Source organism: Chiloscyllium plagiosum, unplaced genomic scaffold, assembly GCF_037043375.1.
Source record: "Chiloscyllium plagiosum isolate Xiang-an unplaced genomic scaffold, Cpla_swu_hap1 HiC_scaffold_1, whole genome shotgun sequence".
NCBI lineage: Eukaryota > Metazoa > Chordata > Chondrichthyes > Orectolobiformes > Hemiscylliidae > Chiloscyllium > Chiloscyllium plagiosum.
Genome location: NW_028270139.1, coordinates 89903632 through 89924974, shown reverse-complemented (window position 1 = coordinate 89924974; position 21343 = coordinate 89903632). Strand labels below are relative to the sequence as shown.

At 40.5% G+C, this 21343-nt stretch overlaps 1 protein-coding gene across 2 annotated transcripts in view; it reads left to right on the top strand.

Annotated features, from left to right (window-relative positions):
- Positions 1-21343, top strand: part of ndufaf2 (NADH:ubiquinone oxidoreductase complex assembly factor 2) — a 160011-nt gene that overhangs the window by 123544 nt on the left and 15124 nt on the right. For both annotated transcript variants that reach the window (XM_043689375.2, XM_043689369.2), the window contains one exon: positions 16994-17034. In XM_043689375.2, the coding sequence (XP_043545310.2) occupies positions 16994-17034 (41 nt within the window). The remainder of the gene's footprint in view (positions 1-16993; positions 17035-21343) is intronic.

The window sequence follows — 21343 nt, the reverse complement described above, 5'->3', positions numbered from 1 at the left end:
TGATGTGTGAGTTGGTTCAAAGCAGCCATGATGATGATGTGAGACTGGTGGTTTGGCAGTGCCCATGTACGTGGATGCAGCATTTAAGTAGACAATGCCCATGGAGCATACAAGGAAACAGTGGAGTTGGATGAAGTGCCAGAGATCCAAGCTGTGAGTTTTTGACACACCAGGTAAGTGCTCTGCCTTTCACATCTAGAATTGGCACCATGTAATTATTCAGTAGAGGAGGAAGCAGTGGCTGCTGCTTTGAAATAAGGCAAGATTAGCTAATAATGAGATGTAAATGCATAGAAGTGAGGAAGTCATTGCTCACTAGTGAGCTTCAGACCTCACCATTTAATCCCTAAGGGGAAAATTGAAGATTTTATTCAGTGCATTTGGAGCCTGATTTTTCAATCGCGCCATACTCTTCTGACTTTATCCCCCATTGTCCATTCTGCACAAGGGAGTGGAAAATTCCAATCATTAATTAAGATACTTAACCCAGAGGCAGAATTTTCTGTTGCCTTGAGCAGTGTTGGCAAACTCAAAAAGAATTTCTGATTTTTCCCCTTAAGGTTTTAACCAAGCACAGAATGTCGCTAATGAGTGATGGTTATCTTATTTCCATTTTAAGCTAAACTCACCTCATTTCCATACAGCTTCCAATTCTCTTCTCCTTCCTCAAAATATTAGTCAGAGAGGTTACCTGGCGGGAACAGCTCACTGCTTGCTTCTCTTGGACTTCCTCCAACTCTGACTTTACGACACTGTCACTGCATGCTCCATTTATCCATGTTAATCAGCAATGGCAAACCACCAGTCTCACCACATCATCGGCCTGCCCTTGGAACAACTCACAATTTACTCAGCCTTTCAAGACTTCATTTTGGAATTCGTGGACACTTCTGATGTGCATGTTTGTGCCAGGTTGCTTTACCCACAGACCACAAACCCATCTCATGCATTTACACAGGATGCATCTTACTCCTCTTAGCTTAATTTCCTAGTGCTGACTCACTTTGTGGTGACTTGGAGTCTGCCAGCCTCTGTGGTTTGAATTGCCTTTAAGCACATCGGGAGAGGCGGTAGCTTGTCACCACTTGGAGCACTGAACAGTAATGGGTGTGTCCATGTTGTTGTATTGCACCATGCCATGTCAATGTCACAGCTATAGTATGTGCCAGCTTCTTACTCTGTAATATTCTGTCCTGGTTTCCAACATTCCAACAGTGGCACAGTGGTTAGCACTGCTGCCTCACAGCGCCAGAGACCCGGGTTCATTTCCCGACTCAGGCGACTGACTGTGTGGAGTGGAGTTTGCACATTCTCCCCATGTCTGCGTGAGTTTCCTCCAGGTGCTCCGGTTTCCTCCCACTGTCCAAAGATGTGCAGATCAGGTGAATTGGCCATGCTAAATTGCCCATAGTGTTAGGTAAAAGGGGTGAATGTGGGGGTATGGGTGGGTTGCGCTTCGGCGGGTTGGTGTGGACTTGTTGGGCCGAAGGGCCTGTTTCCACACTGTAAGTAATCTAATGCCGCTGAGTTAGTTTAAACCTTCCCCAAATAGCAAGCTGCCTTGTTCAGATGTGACATAATGAGCTTGAACAGATGCCATCTCCCCTCAATGCCTTTCACAGCATCCCAAGAATCAAAAGCAATCCGTCCTGCACGATTGTTTCAGCCATGCATTCAGCCTATCCTGTCTTATTTCCTTATACCTGAAACACTTGTGCATAGCACTAAGATTAATTTGGAGAATATGACTTAGACGTCCTGCTTGCAAATATTCTATCAAGCTTTCTAAATTCTGATTGTATGACATTTGGTTTCCTTGTGGACCATGACCTCTGGTTGTTTACCCATCTCACAAGAATATCCTGCAGCTGTATTGCAACATGACCCTCATCAACCTATTATCCTGGAGTCACATCAGTCACCACAGAAATGCCTGACTCCTTCCCTCGACAATCCCATATCATTTATTGCCTCCTGTACAGCTAGGTCGCATTCTTGCCATGGGCTTCGTTCTTCCTGTACTACTTCAGGGTTCCATCATCCTCTTCAGTATCCAGAGTGAAAACCTGTTAGAGAATATGACCTCTGAGGAATCCTACACCACCTACATCTTTCTTGTGGACCTATTCACTATCTGCCTGCTTCTCCTGACCAGTCATCGGTGGGCGCCACAGTGGCTCAGTGGTTAGCGCTGCTGTCTCACAGCACCAGGGTTCCAGGTTCTGTTCCAGCCTTGGATGATTGTCTGTGTGGAGTTTGCACATTCTCCCCATGACTGGGTGGGTTTCCTCCGGGTGCTCCGGTTTCCTCCCACAGTCCAAAGATGTACAGGGCAGGTGAATTGGCCATGCTAAATTGCCCATAGTGCCAGGTGCATTAGTCAGAGGGAAATGGGTCTGGGTGGGTTACTCTTCAGAGGGTTGGTGTGGACTAGTTGGGCTGAAGGGCCTGTTGCTGCATTGTAGGGAATCTCATCTCATCTCCAAGCAGATATTCTATTCCCAGCTTCAGATGGCAGGTGAGCCCCAGATGGACAGAGGACATACTTCAGTGACACCCTCACAACTTCACTGGTGAAGTGTGGCATTCCCATGGGAGTCACTGGCCCAAGACAATCTATAGTGAAGGAGAAGCATTTAGGACAGCACCGAGCACCTTGAGAGTTGCCGTCAGGAAAAAGCAGAAGCCAGGCGAAAGAAGCACACTGCCACACCAATGCCCCACCCACCCCTTCCCACGACCACCTTCTTCCCCAAGTGTTACAAGCTGCAGTAGCCATACTGGTCTATACAACTACCTATGGACTCATCCTGAGAGTGAAAGAAAATTATCCTCATCTGCAAGGGACCGCCAATGATGATGCTTCTGAACTCGTGGTGTGACCAACTCTCTACTTGGTTCTCATCCTTGCTGATACACCTCAGTGACTTTTGCTGCTGTTCAACTTCTGAAGTCCAAAGCTCAGCCTGGTGAAGCTGATGACACTTCCTGCAGATGGTTTTGACTAGTTCACAAGAAATGTCCTCGAATCCCGATGTGCCAAGGAACAGGCAGTCAATTTGGCCATAGCAATTCAATATCAGGCCCATTACCACCACCTCAAGGTAACTGAGATTCACAATAAATGTTGACCTTGCCAGCTGTGGTCATATGCTGTGATTTTATTTTGTTAGTACCTAGCAAAGTTTTATACATAAATGTTATTAGTTTTGATTGTTCAATATAAATGAAAACATATACTTCAACTGTTCATAGTACATCAGTAACTATAAATTCCAAACACATAACATTCACTAAACACTTGCATAAATAAGAACCGGTGCTTTTTTCTGTGAGAAATTAACTCAGAAAATGTTGAAATTTAGTATTAACCTTGAGTTTATTTAGCAGAAGATCAGTATGTGAACATGACTTATATAATATCCAATAACTAAGATAAAGATGTCTTTTGTATATAGTGCTTTACACAGTATGCCATGGAAAAAAGTTTTTTTTAATGAAAGCAGGCACTGCACAAGCCTATGAGCTTTTCCACTGACTGCAAAACTATATGGAAATTTATTGGAAGTTCTGGAGCACCGATTAATCATCTGCATAATGTAACAACCTGAACAAAAAGATGAATAAAGGAAAAAAAACATTTCTGATCTGTGGGCATTGCTGGGGTTGGCAACAACAGCATTTGTTGTCCATCCATAATTGCCTTTGAGAAGGTGATAAGTCACTACCTTGAACCACTGTAGTCCATTGGCTGCTGGGGGAGGGGAGGGGTGGCAGGGGGATGTCAACCAGTCAGTACACACACAATGCTGTTAGGAAAGAAGTTCAAAGATTTTGACTTGGCAGTAGTGAAGAGGTAATAAGCTACTTCCAGGTCTATATGGTCTGTAGTTTGGAAGGGAACTTGCAGCAGGTGGTGTTCCCCATGGTTTTGTTAACTTTGTCCTTTTTAGATGGTGTAGGTTGAGAATTTATAGGTGTCAGAGTAACCTTGGTGAGTTGTTGCAGTGCCTCCAAATATTTAGTACACACTGCTGCCATCATGAATCGGTGAAGGAGGGAGTGCATGCTTATGTTGGTCGATGAGGTACCAGTCAAGCAGATTATTTTGTCCTGGATGATGTCGGGCTTCTTGAGGACTGTTGAAGCCACTCTCACACAGGCAAGTGCAAAGAATTGTGTAAGACATCTGATTTGTGTCTTGTGCAATGTAGGCAAATGTTCTTTAGGAAGTTAGGAGGTAAGTTACATTTTGCAGTTGCAGTATCTGTATGGCTTGCCCAGTTCAGTTTCTGGTTAATGATAATGAAAAGCTGACTCACTTTTAAATCCTCTGAAAATTTGTGGTTACTTATTTTGCCACCTTGAATTGTTTCTGCATTTAACTAAAAGTACAAAAGAAACCCAACAAAATGCAATGACCTTGAGGAAAATGCTTGTTTTCACTCTGAATTACTTGTGCACTGTAGTAAGTTGCTGGAAAACATTATTTGAAGACTGGTCTCCTGTGACACAGAGGAAAACTTCTTTTGAATATTTGGCTGGAGCTTCATTTAATAGTTTGAATTTTTCTTGATTGTTTCTGTAATTGCCTTGAATTCCCCCCATTTGGCTGCATTTCACATCAATTCTGGCAAGTTCATCCGTTCTTCATTTTGACCCGAGAGCACAGGTAAGGTTTCTGCCTTGTTAGTCAAATGAGCATGCACAGACCATACCAGAACAAATCTTGGCAAGTTTCACTATGTTGTAGTTCACTATGAAGTTTTGATTTGTGTTCTGCATATTAAACATCTTAAATGCAAGTCACAAATTTTAGAACCAGGGTCAGAAAGACTTTCTCCTCTACTGCTCACCTGTTGTAAGTTGTGGATGAGCAAATGGAATAGATAAGTTAGCCACAATAAATATGGTAGTCTTCAATCCACACAACATGTTCAACTTACATATCAAAATATTCCAACCTTAATCTTGCATTTGTTGCTTGGAGCTATTTAATTTGTCTCCCCTGGTTTCAGCAAAATGCTATTAATCAAAGGACATTAGGTAAGGATCAATGTACTCATGGATAATTCATTGTGGTGCAGTTGGAGTGTAAGAACGGAGGAAAATAGCTAAAGTTTAACAAGATTTCGAGCTCTTACAAAGCACTGTCCCTACCCTACCAGAAACACTTGTGTAATTCTGGTCATTGTTCTGTAGTGAGGCCATAAAGACCTTGGCGGAGATTGTACTGTATAGGAACTATCACCATAACTCAATTTTGAGAGCTAACCATAAGTATGAAAACAAAAAAAACATTTTCCTGACCCTGCCACAATTTTGAGTGGCTGTGAAGGCTTTAAGCCTTTAAATGGATAATTAATGTCCTGATTTAATCAGTGGTGGGAGAGGCTTGTGCCCAGCCGGTAGGGTAGGGCAGGGAGCAGTAAGGGACACCCACACACAACCGCACAAATTTGGTTCATCTAATAAGAAACAATATTTGATTGAATATTAGATGTGATTGAAGGCTATGAGAGCAAGAATGCTGATATACAATATTTATCCAAACTTTTACACCAGCCAAGCAAACAATTCTTCTACATTCATTTGAACTAATAAGGTGCCTTGCACATGTCAACTGGATAAAATATTAACCTTCGAGATGACAGTACAAGTGCCTTCTTTTCCCATTGACTCCATTCCTATGGTTAGCTCTATGTATTTGTTCATTTATCATTAAATCCTAACTCTACAATGCATTCAATATTTCTTTTGTTTCTTGAACATTGTATGGATACAGAGTATGTATAAAATTGAAAAAGCCAGTTCTTCAACTGTCCAGTGAAGATCAAAACCTCATTCATTTTTTTAAATCTCACACTTTGAGATTGTTTAAAACTACTTATAATAGCTAAAATATCTGTGGTTAACCTTCAATATATTTTGGATATATTTTAACACTTTTCTTCATTTATCCTAGGTATTTGCCTTTAAGTTTGTTCAGAAATTCTTCTGCCTTATCCGCTTGGTGTGTTGAGCAGTAGTGGCTTTAAAGCATAGTTTACTGTCGGGATCCCCCTTTCTCTTGGGTTAATTAGACCAAGCTCCCATCTGACAGTCAGCCTTACAGAAAAATATACTGGAGTGCCAGATCTCACAGTCCCAGGTTTGCTATCTTATCCATCTCCCTTCCTTTACAGTCTCTGTAACACAGCCAGATATACATGTGAGGTTTACAATCCCTCCAGGGATCTAATAAATTTGCTTGATTTTTCTGAGCCATTGGAGCAGAATCTCAAACCAATGGAGCATCATATAAGCGTAATTAAGTTGAGGTAACAAATTTGTCCTTGAGGCTTTTCTTTTGCGTTCTAGAATGACAATTGGTATCGAGCATCAGCTTCATTAGAAATTTGACTTACCACAATGGAGTAAAACATTTTTCAAGTGAACTGTTCACTGTAGTGAAGAATTCAACTATGACATATCACACTTGTATAAGAAAAGTGAAACATATCAAATTATGACAAAGAGTTTTACTATAACATTGTGACAATTCAGAGAATTAAAACTGAAAGATGTTATAAAGTAGTAACACATTTTCTGCAGCTTTTAGCACGGGGGTAAGGCTGATTTTAGGGTTAAGCAATAAATGCTGGCCTAGTCGGTGATTTAAGACAGATGTCAGAGGCCAGTTCTTTACTCCGAGAGTAGTAGGGGCGTGGAATGCCCTGCCTGCCAATGTAGTTAACTCAGCCACATTAGGGAGATTTAAACAATCCTTGGATACGCACATGAATGATGATGGGTTCGTGTAGGGGGATGGGCTTAGATTAGTTCACTAATTCGGTACAACATCGAGGGCCAAAGAGCCTGTTCTGCGCTGTATTGTTCTATGTTCTATGCGTCAGCGTAAGTTTTGCTTTTTTTAAGAACACAGTATTTTCATTTCTGAGAAATCATATGTAGCTCGCTCATTGTTTTTTGGCATTTATATGCTGAATGTTGGGGCATTCCTGCCCTATGAAAATGTATATTTCCCATGAATCTACTGCCTTCAATATTTTGCATTGAGAGCAACAGAGGGAGAGCTGGATGGATTTTCATTGTGTCTTCCTGACTTGGTAAACCTTCAAAAGCGGTGGGCATGGATGCAGAAGAGTCCAATACCATTTCTAAAAGACGCAATTTTTGTCAGTTGGAAAAGGGAGAAGGATATGATTTACACAGCAAAGAAACTTGAAATCAGCAAGGTTATATATGTGTGAGGATTGATGGCTACAAAGCCTATCAACTTTTAAAATATCTGGGACCAAGTCCCTGAAAAATGTGGTGATTCTTCTAACCTTCTTGCCTCAGCCGTTTCCCTGCTCCTATATATCCTCTTCTCTGCTTCTGAGATTGGTGAACATGACTCTATTGTACATCTACTTCAACCAACCCCACCACCAGCTACACCCCTCCAAAAAAGAAACACCATGGCTCCAAAGAAATGCTTATTTTGGGATACCTTTTACAAAGATATCTGTGAAATTCCCAATTTGACCTCAGTTGTCAAACTGTGATAACTTGAATTTTAGCACTTCCCAATTTCTGTCTGAAGTCTTCTGCTCATGGGGTTTGTTATTGAGTTCAAGTTAAGTCATTCTGTAAGTTTCCCCAGTATAACTACCTTGCTGATGGAGACTTGTTCAAAACATCACCAATCAGAGCTTGTCATTGGTTGATGAAGAAAGAGGTGGATAAATAGCACTACTTTTTTGTTTTAGTGGAAGAAAAGGAGAACCTGCCTCAGTGACATCTAATTATTGAAATCAGCTCCTGATCATTGAAGTGCATTCATAGAGATTTGCTTTCTGTATTTTGAAGCACATTGTTTGTTATTAATCATGGTATTTAGTCAACATGCTTATACTCCTGTAAGTGATGTAAGAAATCTTTGAAACCTATCAAAGTTTAAAACAAAAGCTAGTGATATAAAACCAAAATGATAGGAAACATAACATCTTACCAGAAGTTAGCTTAGTGTCATTTTTGTGAGTTTAACAGTGGGTTTCTCTCTGCAAGGCTGAATGAGATTTTCTCTCTCTCTCTTCCCAAAGTCACCTCATTACCTGTGCACCATGCCCCCATTGTGCCCAACTAATGATATTTTTGCAGGCATACATACTGGCCACTACCAGGACCTGCCAAGTTTCCTGTTCCTAGTGCCACTTTTAAAGTCCAGCCATGCACCTGATAAGCACTGATATACCTGGGCTGCCCTCACAGTTCCTGTCAATTGCATCAGACATCTTGGACAGGAGATATTTGACACGACATTTTGCTGAGAGGGTCTTGGAGGCCCTGGTCAATAGAAAGGTGCATCTCATGGAGTGTGCTCTGAGATGTTGGGAACTGATGGTGGGCCAGAGGTACAACCAGCAAGTTGGAGTTGCTAAATTACAGTTTTGAATTTCATGTCTGGAACAGTCACCATCTATTTTCTATGAGGTGGGTGTGAGAATAAGAAACTCAATGAAGTGAGATGGCATCATAATGTGAATGTTAATGAATACTAATGCATGCAAGTCGGTCTCTTGCTACTTAATAGAGGGAAACACACCTCCCAGTTCAACACTTGGTTGCAAAATTGGTCTTTCTGTTCTCAACATCAGGAAGCTACTCACTGACAACCTCTCATACTCTCTCAAATTTCTTGCCAATGATGACATCATTCAGTGCTTGGGAAGATTCCACCCATATTGTCTCTTCATGATTGTTTTGCTGTTTTTCTAGAATCCAGTTTATATTTGTCCATGTTACCCTACCTAGGATTTTACAGCTGCTTTATATTAAGGATATTTTATTCAGGACCATTGTTTTATTGAGCAGTGCTATTATTTAAAAACAGAGAAAGGAAGCTTATTATAAAATATCAGGAATAGATTCAGAATCAGATAATTGTTTGGACTGGTGTGCATGTGCCGTGACATTTTTGGGAAGCAATATGCTTTACCTGAATGTCAAGGCTGCATCCGTACTTCTGACCTCCTCTGGAGCCTTGGTGTCTATTATTGAAGGCATTATCTGCTGATACCAGGCACCCTCATTGAGTGTGTATGTGCAAGCCTCCAGAGCCATGCATGAATAGACTTCCGATACTGCACGTGTGCTGAGATTCAGCGCCACATGTGTGGACATTCATGGATGTGCTGTGGAATTGTTTGTCTTATTAGTGTGTACCTTGATACTGAAAAGGTTGGGAAACACCAACATAGAGCTATCAATTTTATTACCCAATAAAATTATTATCCACTTTGCATCTGCAAATTTTTTTTAATTTAAGTGTTTCCAGAAGTTCTGATTTATTGTTGTAACTTAACATATTCAAACAGTAGAACTGGTATTCTTACGCCAAGCTTCACAAACTTCCCAAAGCATTTCACAGTCAAAGAACTACTTTTGTTGGTGTGTTCACTGTTGTAATATTGGCAACATGGCAATTGAATTTGTATAACAAAGTCACACAAACAGTGGTGTGATAAATGATCACTAATTCTGTTATAGTAATATTGGTTGAGGAGTAAATTTTGACAAGACTCTAGGGAGAATTCATTTTCTCTTTGAAATAGTGCCTTGAAATCAATTAGGTTGAATGCTACCAAAAATCAGCTCGGTATCAATTTTGTGGAGTCTCACAGGGGGATTTTCTTTGAGAGTTCAAGTGAGTAATTTCATGCAATTACAACATCAGAAGACCATAAGAAATAGGAACAGGACAGGCATAAACATTCAACTGCACAAGCTGCTTCACCATTCTAAGACCATGGCTGATCTGACCCATTCCTCAACTCCTCATTTGTGCAAGCTCCTCGGAGCCCTCAACCTCTCCATTTTAAAAAATCTATCTACTTCCTCTTTAAATACCTCTATTTATCAAGTCTCCACAACTTTCTGAAATAGTGAATTCTAGAATACATTTCCCTGCACCAATGCTTTTGTATCTCAACTTTAAATTAGTGTACCTTTATCCTGTAACTACATCCCCTGGTTTGAGATTCCGCCACTAGAGGAAACATCTTCTCAACATGTATTCTGTCATGTCCTCTCTGAATCTTACATGTTTCAATAAGACCAGCATTCATTTTTCTAGGCTGTAATGAATAAAAGGCTAATCTGTTTAGCCATTCTTGTTCATTCAACCCCTCACCCTGCAATCAGCTTCTCTTTTAATCTCTCTTAAACTATCTCTAATACAAGTATATCCTTTCTTTAATATGGGGATTAAAACTGGACATACTGATCCAGGTGTACCCTCAACAATTTTTAAACTCAAAATCCTTAGCAATAAAGGCCAAAAATCTATTTCCCCTAACTACTTGCTGCACCTGCATGGTAACATTTGTATTTCATGTGCAAGAACACCCAGATCCCTCAGCACTGCACCTTTTTGCACGTCTTTCTCCATTTAAATTAGAGTTTATTTATTGATTCTTCCTACCAAAATGCATAACCTCTCATTTTTCTACATTAAACTTCATCAGCTAAGTTTTTGGCACCACATTTAGCTATGTGACTTAATAGGAGAGAAGAAAGGCACTGCGAGAGCATTAGTGATTGTAAGGAAACTGGCAAGTGGATCTGTGGCTGCAAATGAGACCCTCAAATAATACCTTGCTTTCTGGTGCCAGGTTCAGGGATGCCTCAGAGCGGCTGCAGAACATTCTGAAAGGAAAGCAGAACAGCCAGAATCATGGTATGTGTTGGTATCCACGACGTGGATAGAAAAAGAAATGAGGTCCTGCAATAGAAATTTAGAGAGTTGGGTATTAGATTACAACCTTAGAAGTCCTTTTTTTTTAATCTCCAGGTTAAGTCCAGTGCCATACACAACTGAGTGTAGGAATAGGCAGATAGGTAAGGTGGACACATGGCTAAAGGAATGGTGCAGGATGAAGGGCTCTAAATGTTTTGATCATTGGGACAGCTTTTGGGGTAGGTGGACCTGTACAAGCTGGGAGGTTTGCTCATGCTGTTGGGGAGGTTTAAACTAATATGGCAGGGGGATGGGGTACAGGTTTGATGTAAAGCTAGGAGCAAGATTCAGTCAGATATCGAAGGAACAGTAAGACAGTCCAGCAGGCGAAGAAGACATGAACATGATAAGACATATCGGAGGACCGAAAAGATAAATTGTATCTATTTTAATGCAAGGAGCCTGACTGGTAAGCCGATGATGTATCATTGAAGAGCACGTGGGAATATGAAATTGTTGCTAAGATGAACTGGAATTGTCTTAGTGTGAAAGGCTTAGATGGGGTGGAAATTTTAAAGTGCATCCAGTCTGAGCAAAGATGGGGCAGTCCTGGACCTAACTAGGGAATGAAATCGGTCCAGTTGTTGAAGTGTCAGAGGATCATTTTGTGGTTAGTGATCATAACTCTAAGTTTCAAAATCATTATGGAAAAGGATAAGGATAGTTCAGAAGTTAAATGTCTAACTTGAGGGAAGACCATTTTCAGTGTCATTAGACAGGATCTAAACTGGGAGCAGCTACATGCATGTAAGTCTACATTTGGAAAGTGGGAGTCTTTTAAATATAGTACACTGAGAATTCAGCGCAAACATGTTTCTCTGAAAATGAAGGGCAATGGCAAAAAGTGCAGGGAATCCTGGATGTCATGGAATATCAAGAGATTGATATAGAACATGAAGGAAGCATATGTCAGTTACAGTGCATTAAAAATCCCCTTCAGGAATATTGACAGTGTCGGGGTGGTGGTGCTTAAGAAGAAATTAGGAGGGTGACAAAAGTCCATGAAATATCTTTGGCAGATAGCATTAAGGAAAACCCCAAGGCATTTTATAAATCCATTAAAAGCAAGAGGATTAGCAGGGAATGAGTGGGGCCTATTAAAGACTAAAGGAGCTATCTGAGTATGGAACCAGTGGATTTGGGTGTGGTATTCACAGAGGACGAAGACAATTTAGCTGGGATTTCAGTTGGTATGGTGAGGTTCTAGAACACGTTAAGTTTAATAAGAAGGAAGTACTAAATGTTTTAGCAGCATGGAGATGTATAAATCCCCAGGGCCTGATGAAATTATCTCAGACTACTATGGCAGGCAAGGAAGAAGATTGCTGGGGCCCTGGAGGAGATACTTAACACTTTGTTAGTCACAGGTAAAGTGCTAGATAACTGGAGGGAAGTTAATGTGGCTCCTTTGTTCAAGAAGGGCAGCAGGGATAGGTAATGACAGACCAGTTAGTCTAACATCAATGGTAGTTAAATTATTGGAAAGAAATTCTGAAGTACACAATTAAGCAACACTTGGAAAAGCAAGGATTGATTAAGGTTAGGATTTGTTAGAGAGAGATCATGTCTGACCAACTTAATTTAGGTTTTTGAAAAGGAGACTAAATATGTTGATGAGGTTCATTCAGTTGATGTGGTTTACATGAACTTCAATAAGGCCTTTGTCAAGGTCCCACATGGAAGGCTAGTCCAAACAGTAACAGCCCATAGAATCCAAGGCAAGTTGGCAAATTGGATCCAAAATTGGCTTCCAAATAGAAGCAAAGGAGTAGAATGGATGGTTGTTTTTGAGATTCAAAGCCTGTGATCAGGAGTGTATCACAGGGATCAGTGCTGGGTTACTTACTGTTTGTTATGTACATTAGTGACTTAGGTATGATGTTGAATGTTTAGTGATTAGGACCCAGTGCTTTTACTGCTGTGACCCAGATTCGTTACCCAGTCAAGTAATGAAAACTGATTGATGAGGGCAAAGCAGTGGAAGCCGTCTACATGGTCTTTAACAAGGCCTTTGACAAAGCCCCTTCATAGCAGGCTGATGCAAAAGGTGAAGTTGCATAGGATCCACGTTAAGACACTGCGGGCAGAGAGTCGTGGTGGAAGGGTGTTTTACTGACTGGAGATTTTTGACTAGTGATGTATCACAGTGATCAGTGCAGGGACCCCTGTTGTTTGTAAAGTATGGATAAAAGATGTGGAGGAGAATGTTGGTGGTCTGATTAGTAAGTTTGCAGATGACACAAATATTGAGGGAGCTGTGGATAATGATGAGGATTGCCAGAGGACAGAGTAGGTTGTAAATAGGCTGAAAACTTGGGTGGAGAAATGGCACGTGGAATTTGATCCAGACAAATGATGCCTTTTAGGTCTACCACAGAAAGGAAGACTACAGTAAGTGGCAGAACCCTTAATATCATCAACATACGGAGTGACCAGAAAAGGTTTACCGTCATGTTGCCTGGTTTGCAGAGTATTAGTTATGAGAGATTGGACAAACTTGGTTTGTTTTCACTTGAACATTGGAGGCTAAAGGGCGACCTGATCAAAGATTACAAATTTGAGATGCATGGATAGAGTTGATAGTTGGTGTTGGTTTTCAATTACTAGAGGATATAGTTTCAAGGTCAAAAGGGATAAGTTTAAAGGAGATGTGAGAGGCACGTATTTTTACACAGAGGGTGGTAAGTGCCTGGAATGTGTTGCCAGGGGAGGTGGTAGAATCAGATGCAGTAGTAACATGTAAGAGGCATCTTGTCCGAAACATAAATAGGCATAGAATAGAGGGAGCAAATTACTGCAGGTGCTGGAATCTGTATTGAAAACAAAAAAATGTTGGAAATCCCAGTGGGTCAGGCAACATCCGTGGAGAAAGAGCAAGCTAACTAGGTGACTCTTCAGAGCTCTGATTTTCATCAGGGAATAGAAACATATGAACTGCCTAGAGCAAAGGGTTTTTATTTTGATCCAGAGATCCAGTTAATGTTATGGGAGAACCAAAAGAACTGCGGATGCTGTAAATCAGAAACAAAACAGAAACTACTGGAAAAACTCAGCAGGTCTGGCAGTATCCATGGAGAGAGATCAGAGCTTAACTTTCCGGTTCTGAGATAGGGTCACTCAACCCAAAATGTTAACTCTGATCTCTGTCCATGGATGCTGCTACACCTACTGAGTTTTTCCAGCAATTTATGTTTTTGTTGTTAATGTTCTGGAGACCAAGGTTCGAAACCCATCATGAGATCAATCTGGAATGAAGAGAATAATGATCACCAAAAAACTGGTTCACTAATGTCCTTTAGGGAACCTTCCTGGTCTGGCCTACATGACTTCAGGCCCATAATGTGGATGACCCTTAACTGCCCTCTGGGCATTAGAAAAGGGTAATAAATGCTAGCCTAGCCAGTGATGCCGACATCCTGTAAACAAATAAATAAGAAGTTCCAGGATTATTAACCTAGCAAGACCCGAAGGAATGGAGACTTTCAAGTCAGAATAGAGTGTGACTTCAAGGGAAGCTTGCAGATGGTGGTGTTTCCATGTCCTGGTTTCCCCTGAGAGGGTGGATAGGCTCTCAGTTTAATGTCTCACTGAAATATTAACCTAGATTATGAGCACAGACCTTTCTGATTCAGATATTGTTACCATTGAGCTAGAGCTGATCTTATTCAGTGCTACATGTTATTGTCAGATCACCTTTGAAAAGCAAACTCTCCATGATCAGTATGCATGTTCTCTAATTGCATGATGCACCCAGAATGCTGGTGTCACCTTGTCTCTTCAGAACAACAATTTGATTACAATGCAGTTTAATTTGAGTGCTCAATTCTATGATCATTATTGTATATTCTCTGCCAGTCCTCACATTAAAGCTTGATGCAAAGCTCATACATACTAATAAGCATGCAAATTAAAAAGTGAACAAAGAGCATTCAAGTCTAGAGGTATGCTTATAGTATGACCTTCAGCTCATTATGTGAATAATTTTTAAAATAATTTCAAAAGGACTCGATTTGACTCTTTAACCCACATGAACACTTTTGCATTGGAGTGCTTGTTAATGCATTGTTATTCCCGCTATAAAGCTATATTTGAATGTGCTACTAGATTTTGTCTTTCAAGCAGTTCCGGCAGTACTGTTTTGGCTCAAAGTGTGGCTTAGATTATTCAGAATAATGCATGCAATAGGTATTAATAATTTTTTTAATATTTGAAATTCTATTGAAAATGTTAAATCCTGTTACAGTTTATTTTACGTGTGGTCAGTAATTCCATTTGCTTTTGACTAATTTTGAATATTAGTAGATTTTTTTCTTTAGTTTTACTTATACTTCTGTTTATTTTTTGCTCTTTCTTTTCCTTCCTTGTACATTTTTTCTTCGTTATTATCATGGCACTAATATCATCTGTTTAGCCCTGAAAAATTGTGATTTTCAGTTGTTTGCTGTGCTTTCTTCCCAATCTGCTTCCCTAGAGTTAGCCAGACACCTATTCCTGATCATTAGGAAGAAGATGAATATTAATATCTTAGGAAAACAAAATGAATGTCAGCTTCATATTTATATTTTTCTTTGTGGAAATGTTAATATTCCAACAGTGCGGTTGTACTGAAGTGATTGATGTTATGTTTCTACCCATGATTCCCATAATTATTTTTGATCTTTAGTCCTAGGAGAGAGTGAGCTGAAATGAAGCACTTTCTAATTAGAAGAAAGATTTGCACTCATCATGTCTTTCCCAGAAACTAAATAAGAAAGCAAACAAAAACTAAGAAAACACAGGAACTAGGAGAGCAATAAGTTTTATTTCATTTGACCCATTCATTTTAGAAGGAGAAAGTGAGGTCTGCAGATGCTGGAGATCAGAGTTCAGAGAGTGTTGTGGGAAAAGCACAGCAGGTCAGGCAGCATCAGAGGAGCAGGAGAATCGACTTTTCGGGCCGGAGCCCTTTATCAGGAATGGATGATTCCTGATGAAAGGCTCTGGCCCGAAATGTCGATTCTCCTGCACCTCAGATGCTATGCTTTTCCAGCAACACTCTCTCAACCCTGTTCATTTTAAGGTATGATACTATGAGTATGACTACGCCAAGCTTTTGCTTTCCGAATTGTGGCCTAAGGTATTAGTAGGTTGGACTTTGCATAGTTGACCGAGGAAGGCTTGCTAGGCCACTTCAAAGGCAGTTAAGAACCAACCTCATTGCTGTGTATGTGGAGTCACATATAGGCCAGACCCAATAAAGATGGCAGATTTCCCTCACTAAAGGATATTAAGGGACCAGATTGGCAATCCAATCTTTTCATGGCCCCAATCAACTGTGACTAGATTTTTAAAATTTTTATTTTCTTTTGGCCTTGCATTATTACTAGAAGTCAGGAGATAGTGCTATATTAATAATCTCACATCTAGTGGTTCAGAAGCCCAGGCAACTACCATTGTGACATGGGTTTGAATCCTACCATAGCGGCTAGTAGCATTTTAATTCAATTAAATCAATAGATTAATAAAATGTTTGGAATTGAAAGCTCATCTCCGTAATCTCAGCTTTGAAACTATGGTCAAATATTGTCAGTGCCTGTCTGGTTGGTCTTACCTAATCTGGCCTCTGTGTGACTCCAGGTCCAGTCTTAACTGACCTTTCAAATGGCCTAGCAAATCACTCAGCTCAGTATCTCTCAAGAATGGGCAGCAATGGTGGTCTTCCCAGCAACATCCACATCCCATGAAAAAGTTACAAACTGCACTCAATGTCATTATGAATGACCGGTCAATCATAATTGGTTGAGCAGACAAAGTCTTCAGTTTCATTCGTTTAAATGATGGAGCACTGCCTCACTGCTGAACTGTAAACCTAGATTCTGTTCCAATTAAGTCATGAACCCATTATCCTCTGATTAAGAAATGACAATGCTAACAATAAGCAAAAGTGACACTAAAAGTGCCTTGTGATCCAGAATCAAATGCCAAGAACCCAATAAGAGCAAATGTAACTTTTTTTAAATGAGGCATGAATCGAAAATATTGAAAACAGAGTAACTAAAGAAAATGCTGTTCCTAATAGGATAGGACTGCTTATCAGCATTCCCCGAACGATTTCTTGCAATTAACCATTTAATGGCTTAGTACTTATTTATTTTCTAAACGCATAGAAAAATGTTACAGTATATTTGATTCTCTTTTAGTAAAGTTTGGTTTTTATTCTGTTCTTGTCAGCTTGGATACGAGGGCGTAGGGTGGACCCACCAACTATAGAGGTACGTTTCAAGCCGTTTTGTTCTTCTTTCTTTTAAAATGATTATAAAGTTGTAACTTAAAAATATGTAACAAGAAAAACAAATGTAATATATTAATTTAAATCATATCAAACTAAAAAAGGTACCCTTTGCTTTAAAATGGTATATATAAAACCGATGCTCACAATCTACTACTTATCACTGAATCTGAAAATCTAACAATGTAGAAGGAGCCCTTTCAGCCCATTACATATTATTTTTATGCAAATTATTGTTTAATGCCCTCTTAAATGCCTCAAATCAATCTGTTTCTTCCATATGTTCGGGTAGTGCATTCTGTATCTTTACTCTTCATTGTATAAAGAAGTTTTTTTTCTCACACAAAATTTACTTCATTTGCAAATCATTTTAAATGTATGCCCTTTTTTGTTTCTTTTACAAGTGGGAACAGTTTCTCCCTATCGATTCTATTCAGCCAACTGATGCAATTGAAAACTTCAAACAGATCTTTTCCTTTGGCTGTCTTCTCTCTGAGGAGAACATTCCCAACATCCTCAATCTACCTTCACAACTGAAGATTTCCGTTTGTGGAGCCATTCGTGTAAATCACTCTCCAATGTGCATTCTCAAATGCATTCACATCCTTTCCGTACTGTGGTGCCTAAAACTGTACGCAGTACTCTATCCGAGGCCAAAAAATGTCTTTTACATAATCAACATTATCTCCTTCACCTTGAACTCTATACCTCTATTAATAGAGACATAGAAACTAGGAGCAGGAATATGTTCCATTTAGCCTATTGAGCTATGTCTACCATTTGTTGTAATCGTGGATGATCCTCTAACTCCATGCCATGTTCCCTCCTATACCCAATGATACCTCTAAAATCCAAAAAAAATCTTTCTTGATTATAGTCCCAACCCAACAGCCTTCTGTGGTAGCAAATTCCACAGGCTGACCACTTCTAGAGCACCGATGTTTTCCTATCTCGATCCTACATGTTCTACCCTGTATCCTGAGACTGTGACCCCTGGTTCGAGACTCCCTATATAGGGATACATCTTCCTAGTATCTGTCTTGAACTGTTAGAATCTTCTATGTTTCAATCAGATCCCTCTTGTTCTTCTCAATTCCAGTGAATATGCGCCCCGTTAAACTCATACAACAGTCCTGCTATTCCTGGTATCAGGAGAAAGTGGCCAAATTTTTGATTAACTGACCCAATATCTCCTCATGCAGCTTAGTATCTTCCTTTCTTCAATAAAGCTCTTGTGAATCATCTTAAAACATTCATTACTTTATAAACACAAGTAAATATAAGAACTTGATAAAATCAAACCACTGTGGATGCTGGAAATCTGAAGCAAACACAGAGAATGCTGGAGAACCTCCGCAGATCTGGCAGCATCCGTGGAAGTAGGCACAAAGGTTATGTTTCTGGTCTGGGATGACTGAAGTTCTGAAGAAGGGTCAGAATGCTACCCACACCTGCTCAGTTTCTTCGCCATTCTCAGTGTTTGTATGTAAACATAAACTGCTGTTGAAATTTTAGCTTTTACCATATTCCTATCTATAATGCCCCAGCATTTGTTTTGCTCGCTGAAAAATCCAATTAGAAGTGATTGAAAGCCGTTCATATACATGCACATTTACATGATAGTGCAGAAGCAATTTACAAGAATTGTTCCAGCAATGAGAAATTTCAGTTATGACTAGAGATTTAAGAAGTTGGGACAGTTCTCTTTGTAGATGAGAAAGCTGAGAACCGATCTGAATTTCAAAATTATGAGCAGACTGGGAAAAGAAAAATAAGGAGAAATTGTTCCTGCTTGTAAAAGAATCTTGAACCAAAGGGCAGACATGTGAAGTGATTAGCAAAAGCAGCAAACATGATGTGAGAAAAAAAACTTCTTTTTACAAAGCACGTAGTTTTTTTATGCACTTCTGAGACGTAGGCCACCTCTAGGCCTACCTCTAGTTGCCCTTAAGAAGGTGGTGGTGAGCTGCCTTCTTGAATCGCTATGGTCCATATGCTGTAGGTTGACCAAGAATGCTGTAATGGAGGAAATTCCAGGCTAAATGATGAGGAATGAATTTCTTTTAGAGGTACTGCTAACCTTTCTGCTATGATGAAATGGCATTTACCATGAAAATGGACACCATGGAGTCTTTATTGATCATTGAGGACAAGGCCCTTCTCACCAGTTTAAAAAGCATAATTTCCTGGTTTATCTTAGTTGGTTTCTTTGCATGTGATATCTGAAGCAGGTGAAGCATGAATTTACCAACACTTCATTCAATCTAGTCTACTATATTTGCTGCTCACAATGTGGTCCACGGTACACTGGGGAAACAAGTCTGTGTGACTGCTTTGCAAAACACCAACGTTCTGTATGCAAACATAACTCTGAGCTTCTAGTTGCCTGCTGTTTCCAACACACTAGTCTTCCCTGGCTAACATCTCAGTCTTGGGCTTGCTGCAGTGCTCCAGTGAGGGTCAACACAAGCTGAAAGAACAGCATTTTCCTGTACACCTCTTTCTATGTAGTTTACCCATCCCACACCCCAAGCCCAGCGATGACATGGGCTGCCTTTAGCAGAGCCAAATCATTTTCACCTGCATATGGTGTCCGTTACCAGATGTGTTTTCTTCCTGGCATCTGCCCCTTTGTCTGTCTAACTGCTGGTCTCCTTCTCCAGGCTCCACCTCCTCCTATTCATTCATTTCTTTTCTCAGCACCCCCTGTCTTCAGCATGTACGCCACCTTTTCCCAGCTTCTATCAATTCTGAAGAAGGGTCACTAGACTCAAAATGTTAACTCTTCTTTCTCTCCAAGGAAGCTACCAGAACTGCAATTTCTGTTTTTGTTTTATGAAAAAATCTGTGCTGAATTTTCCTTAAATTTGACTAAGTGTCAATTTTGTGGCATTTTACAGAAGCACTTCCCCTTGTGACCCTGAGCAATTTTCTTGTACAATTTATGTTACTCACCTCATTAAGATTCACTAAATGCCTCCAAGACACCGTGCTATTACGGGTTGTGCTGTGATAGAAATACCCATCATTTATTCAGCAGGCGCTATATTTAAACACTAGCTACACACCATTCTAAATGCTGCAAGTCCGGAATTGATTTTCACAGTTCTAATGTGTGAAGATATCCAAAGGGGATGACTGACAGAGGAAAGTTGGCATTCCTGTTCATGGACAAGGACCCAAAGGGCAGGGGAGTGGACAGGAGGTCATCCCCTTTCCCCAGGGCAGCCAGAAAAGGTCACAACACCAGACCGTGCCAAACTGATGTGAAGTTGCCGTCTGGGTTAGTGCAGTATCCATGGTCTAGAAGAGTGTTGGAAGAAAGTTAATTGCTTCCGCAAGGGTGATGTCATCCTATTACCTCACATTCACTCTATCTCTTCTTCATCCACATCCCACCAGAACTCATGGTTTACCAGTCTCACAATCACGTGCAACATCTTCCCTAAATGTGTCTCACTTACCCATTCCTCCCAGATTACTAACCCTCCTTGCCCTCAGCACTTCCTAGTCACTCACCGGGGAAATTTCACCTTTCCTCTACCCACATTTGGAAGGTTACCTGAGGAGTCAGATAACCAGCAGGATTGTGAGAGTGCAGCATGGAGTGGAATATAAATTGTGGTTGAGGCTAGAGGCCTACACCGCTTACCTTAGAAATTGGGGAGGCATAGGACCTTGGAAACAGCAGCTGATGCTAAGTTTGAAACAGAGTGACATCTCAGAAAAAACCCAAGTGCATTGCTTGGTAAGAAACTGCAGTTTGGCATTGTCTACAAATTGTTGTCCATTCGAAAAGTGTTTTTGAAGTCCAGGTCTGAGGAATTCAAGTCGGGGACCCTGACTTAGAATTATAGAATCCCTGCAGCCGGAGGCAGGCCACTCATCCCATCAAGTCCACACCAACCCTTCAAAGAGTAGGCCACTCGAGTTCACACACCTACCCTATCCCTGTAACCTTGCATTTCCCATGGCTAATCAATCTCATCTGCACATCTCTGGACACTATAGGCAATTTAGCATGGCCAAACTGCCTAACCTGCACATCTTTGAACTGCAGGATGAAACTGGAGGAAACCCATGCAGACAGGGGGAGAATGTGCAAACTCCACACAGTCACCCAAAGGTGGACTCGAACCCAGGTCCCTGGCAGCATGAGGCAGCAGTGTTAATCACTGAGCCACCATGCCATCAGTAACGTATTTAAGACTTATACAAGAAATTAGAAACCAATCTCACTATTGAATGCGGATCACAAAATCTTGTCAAAGGTCATCACCAACCGCGTCAGG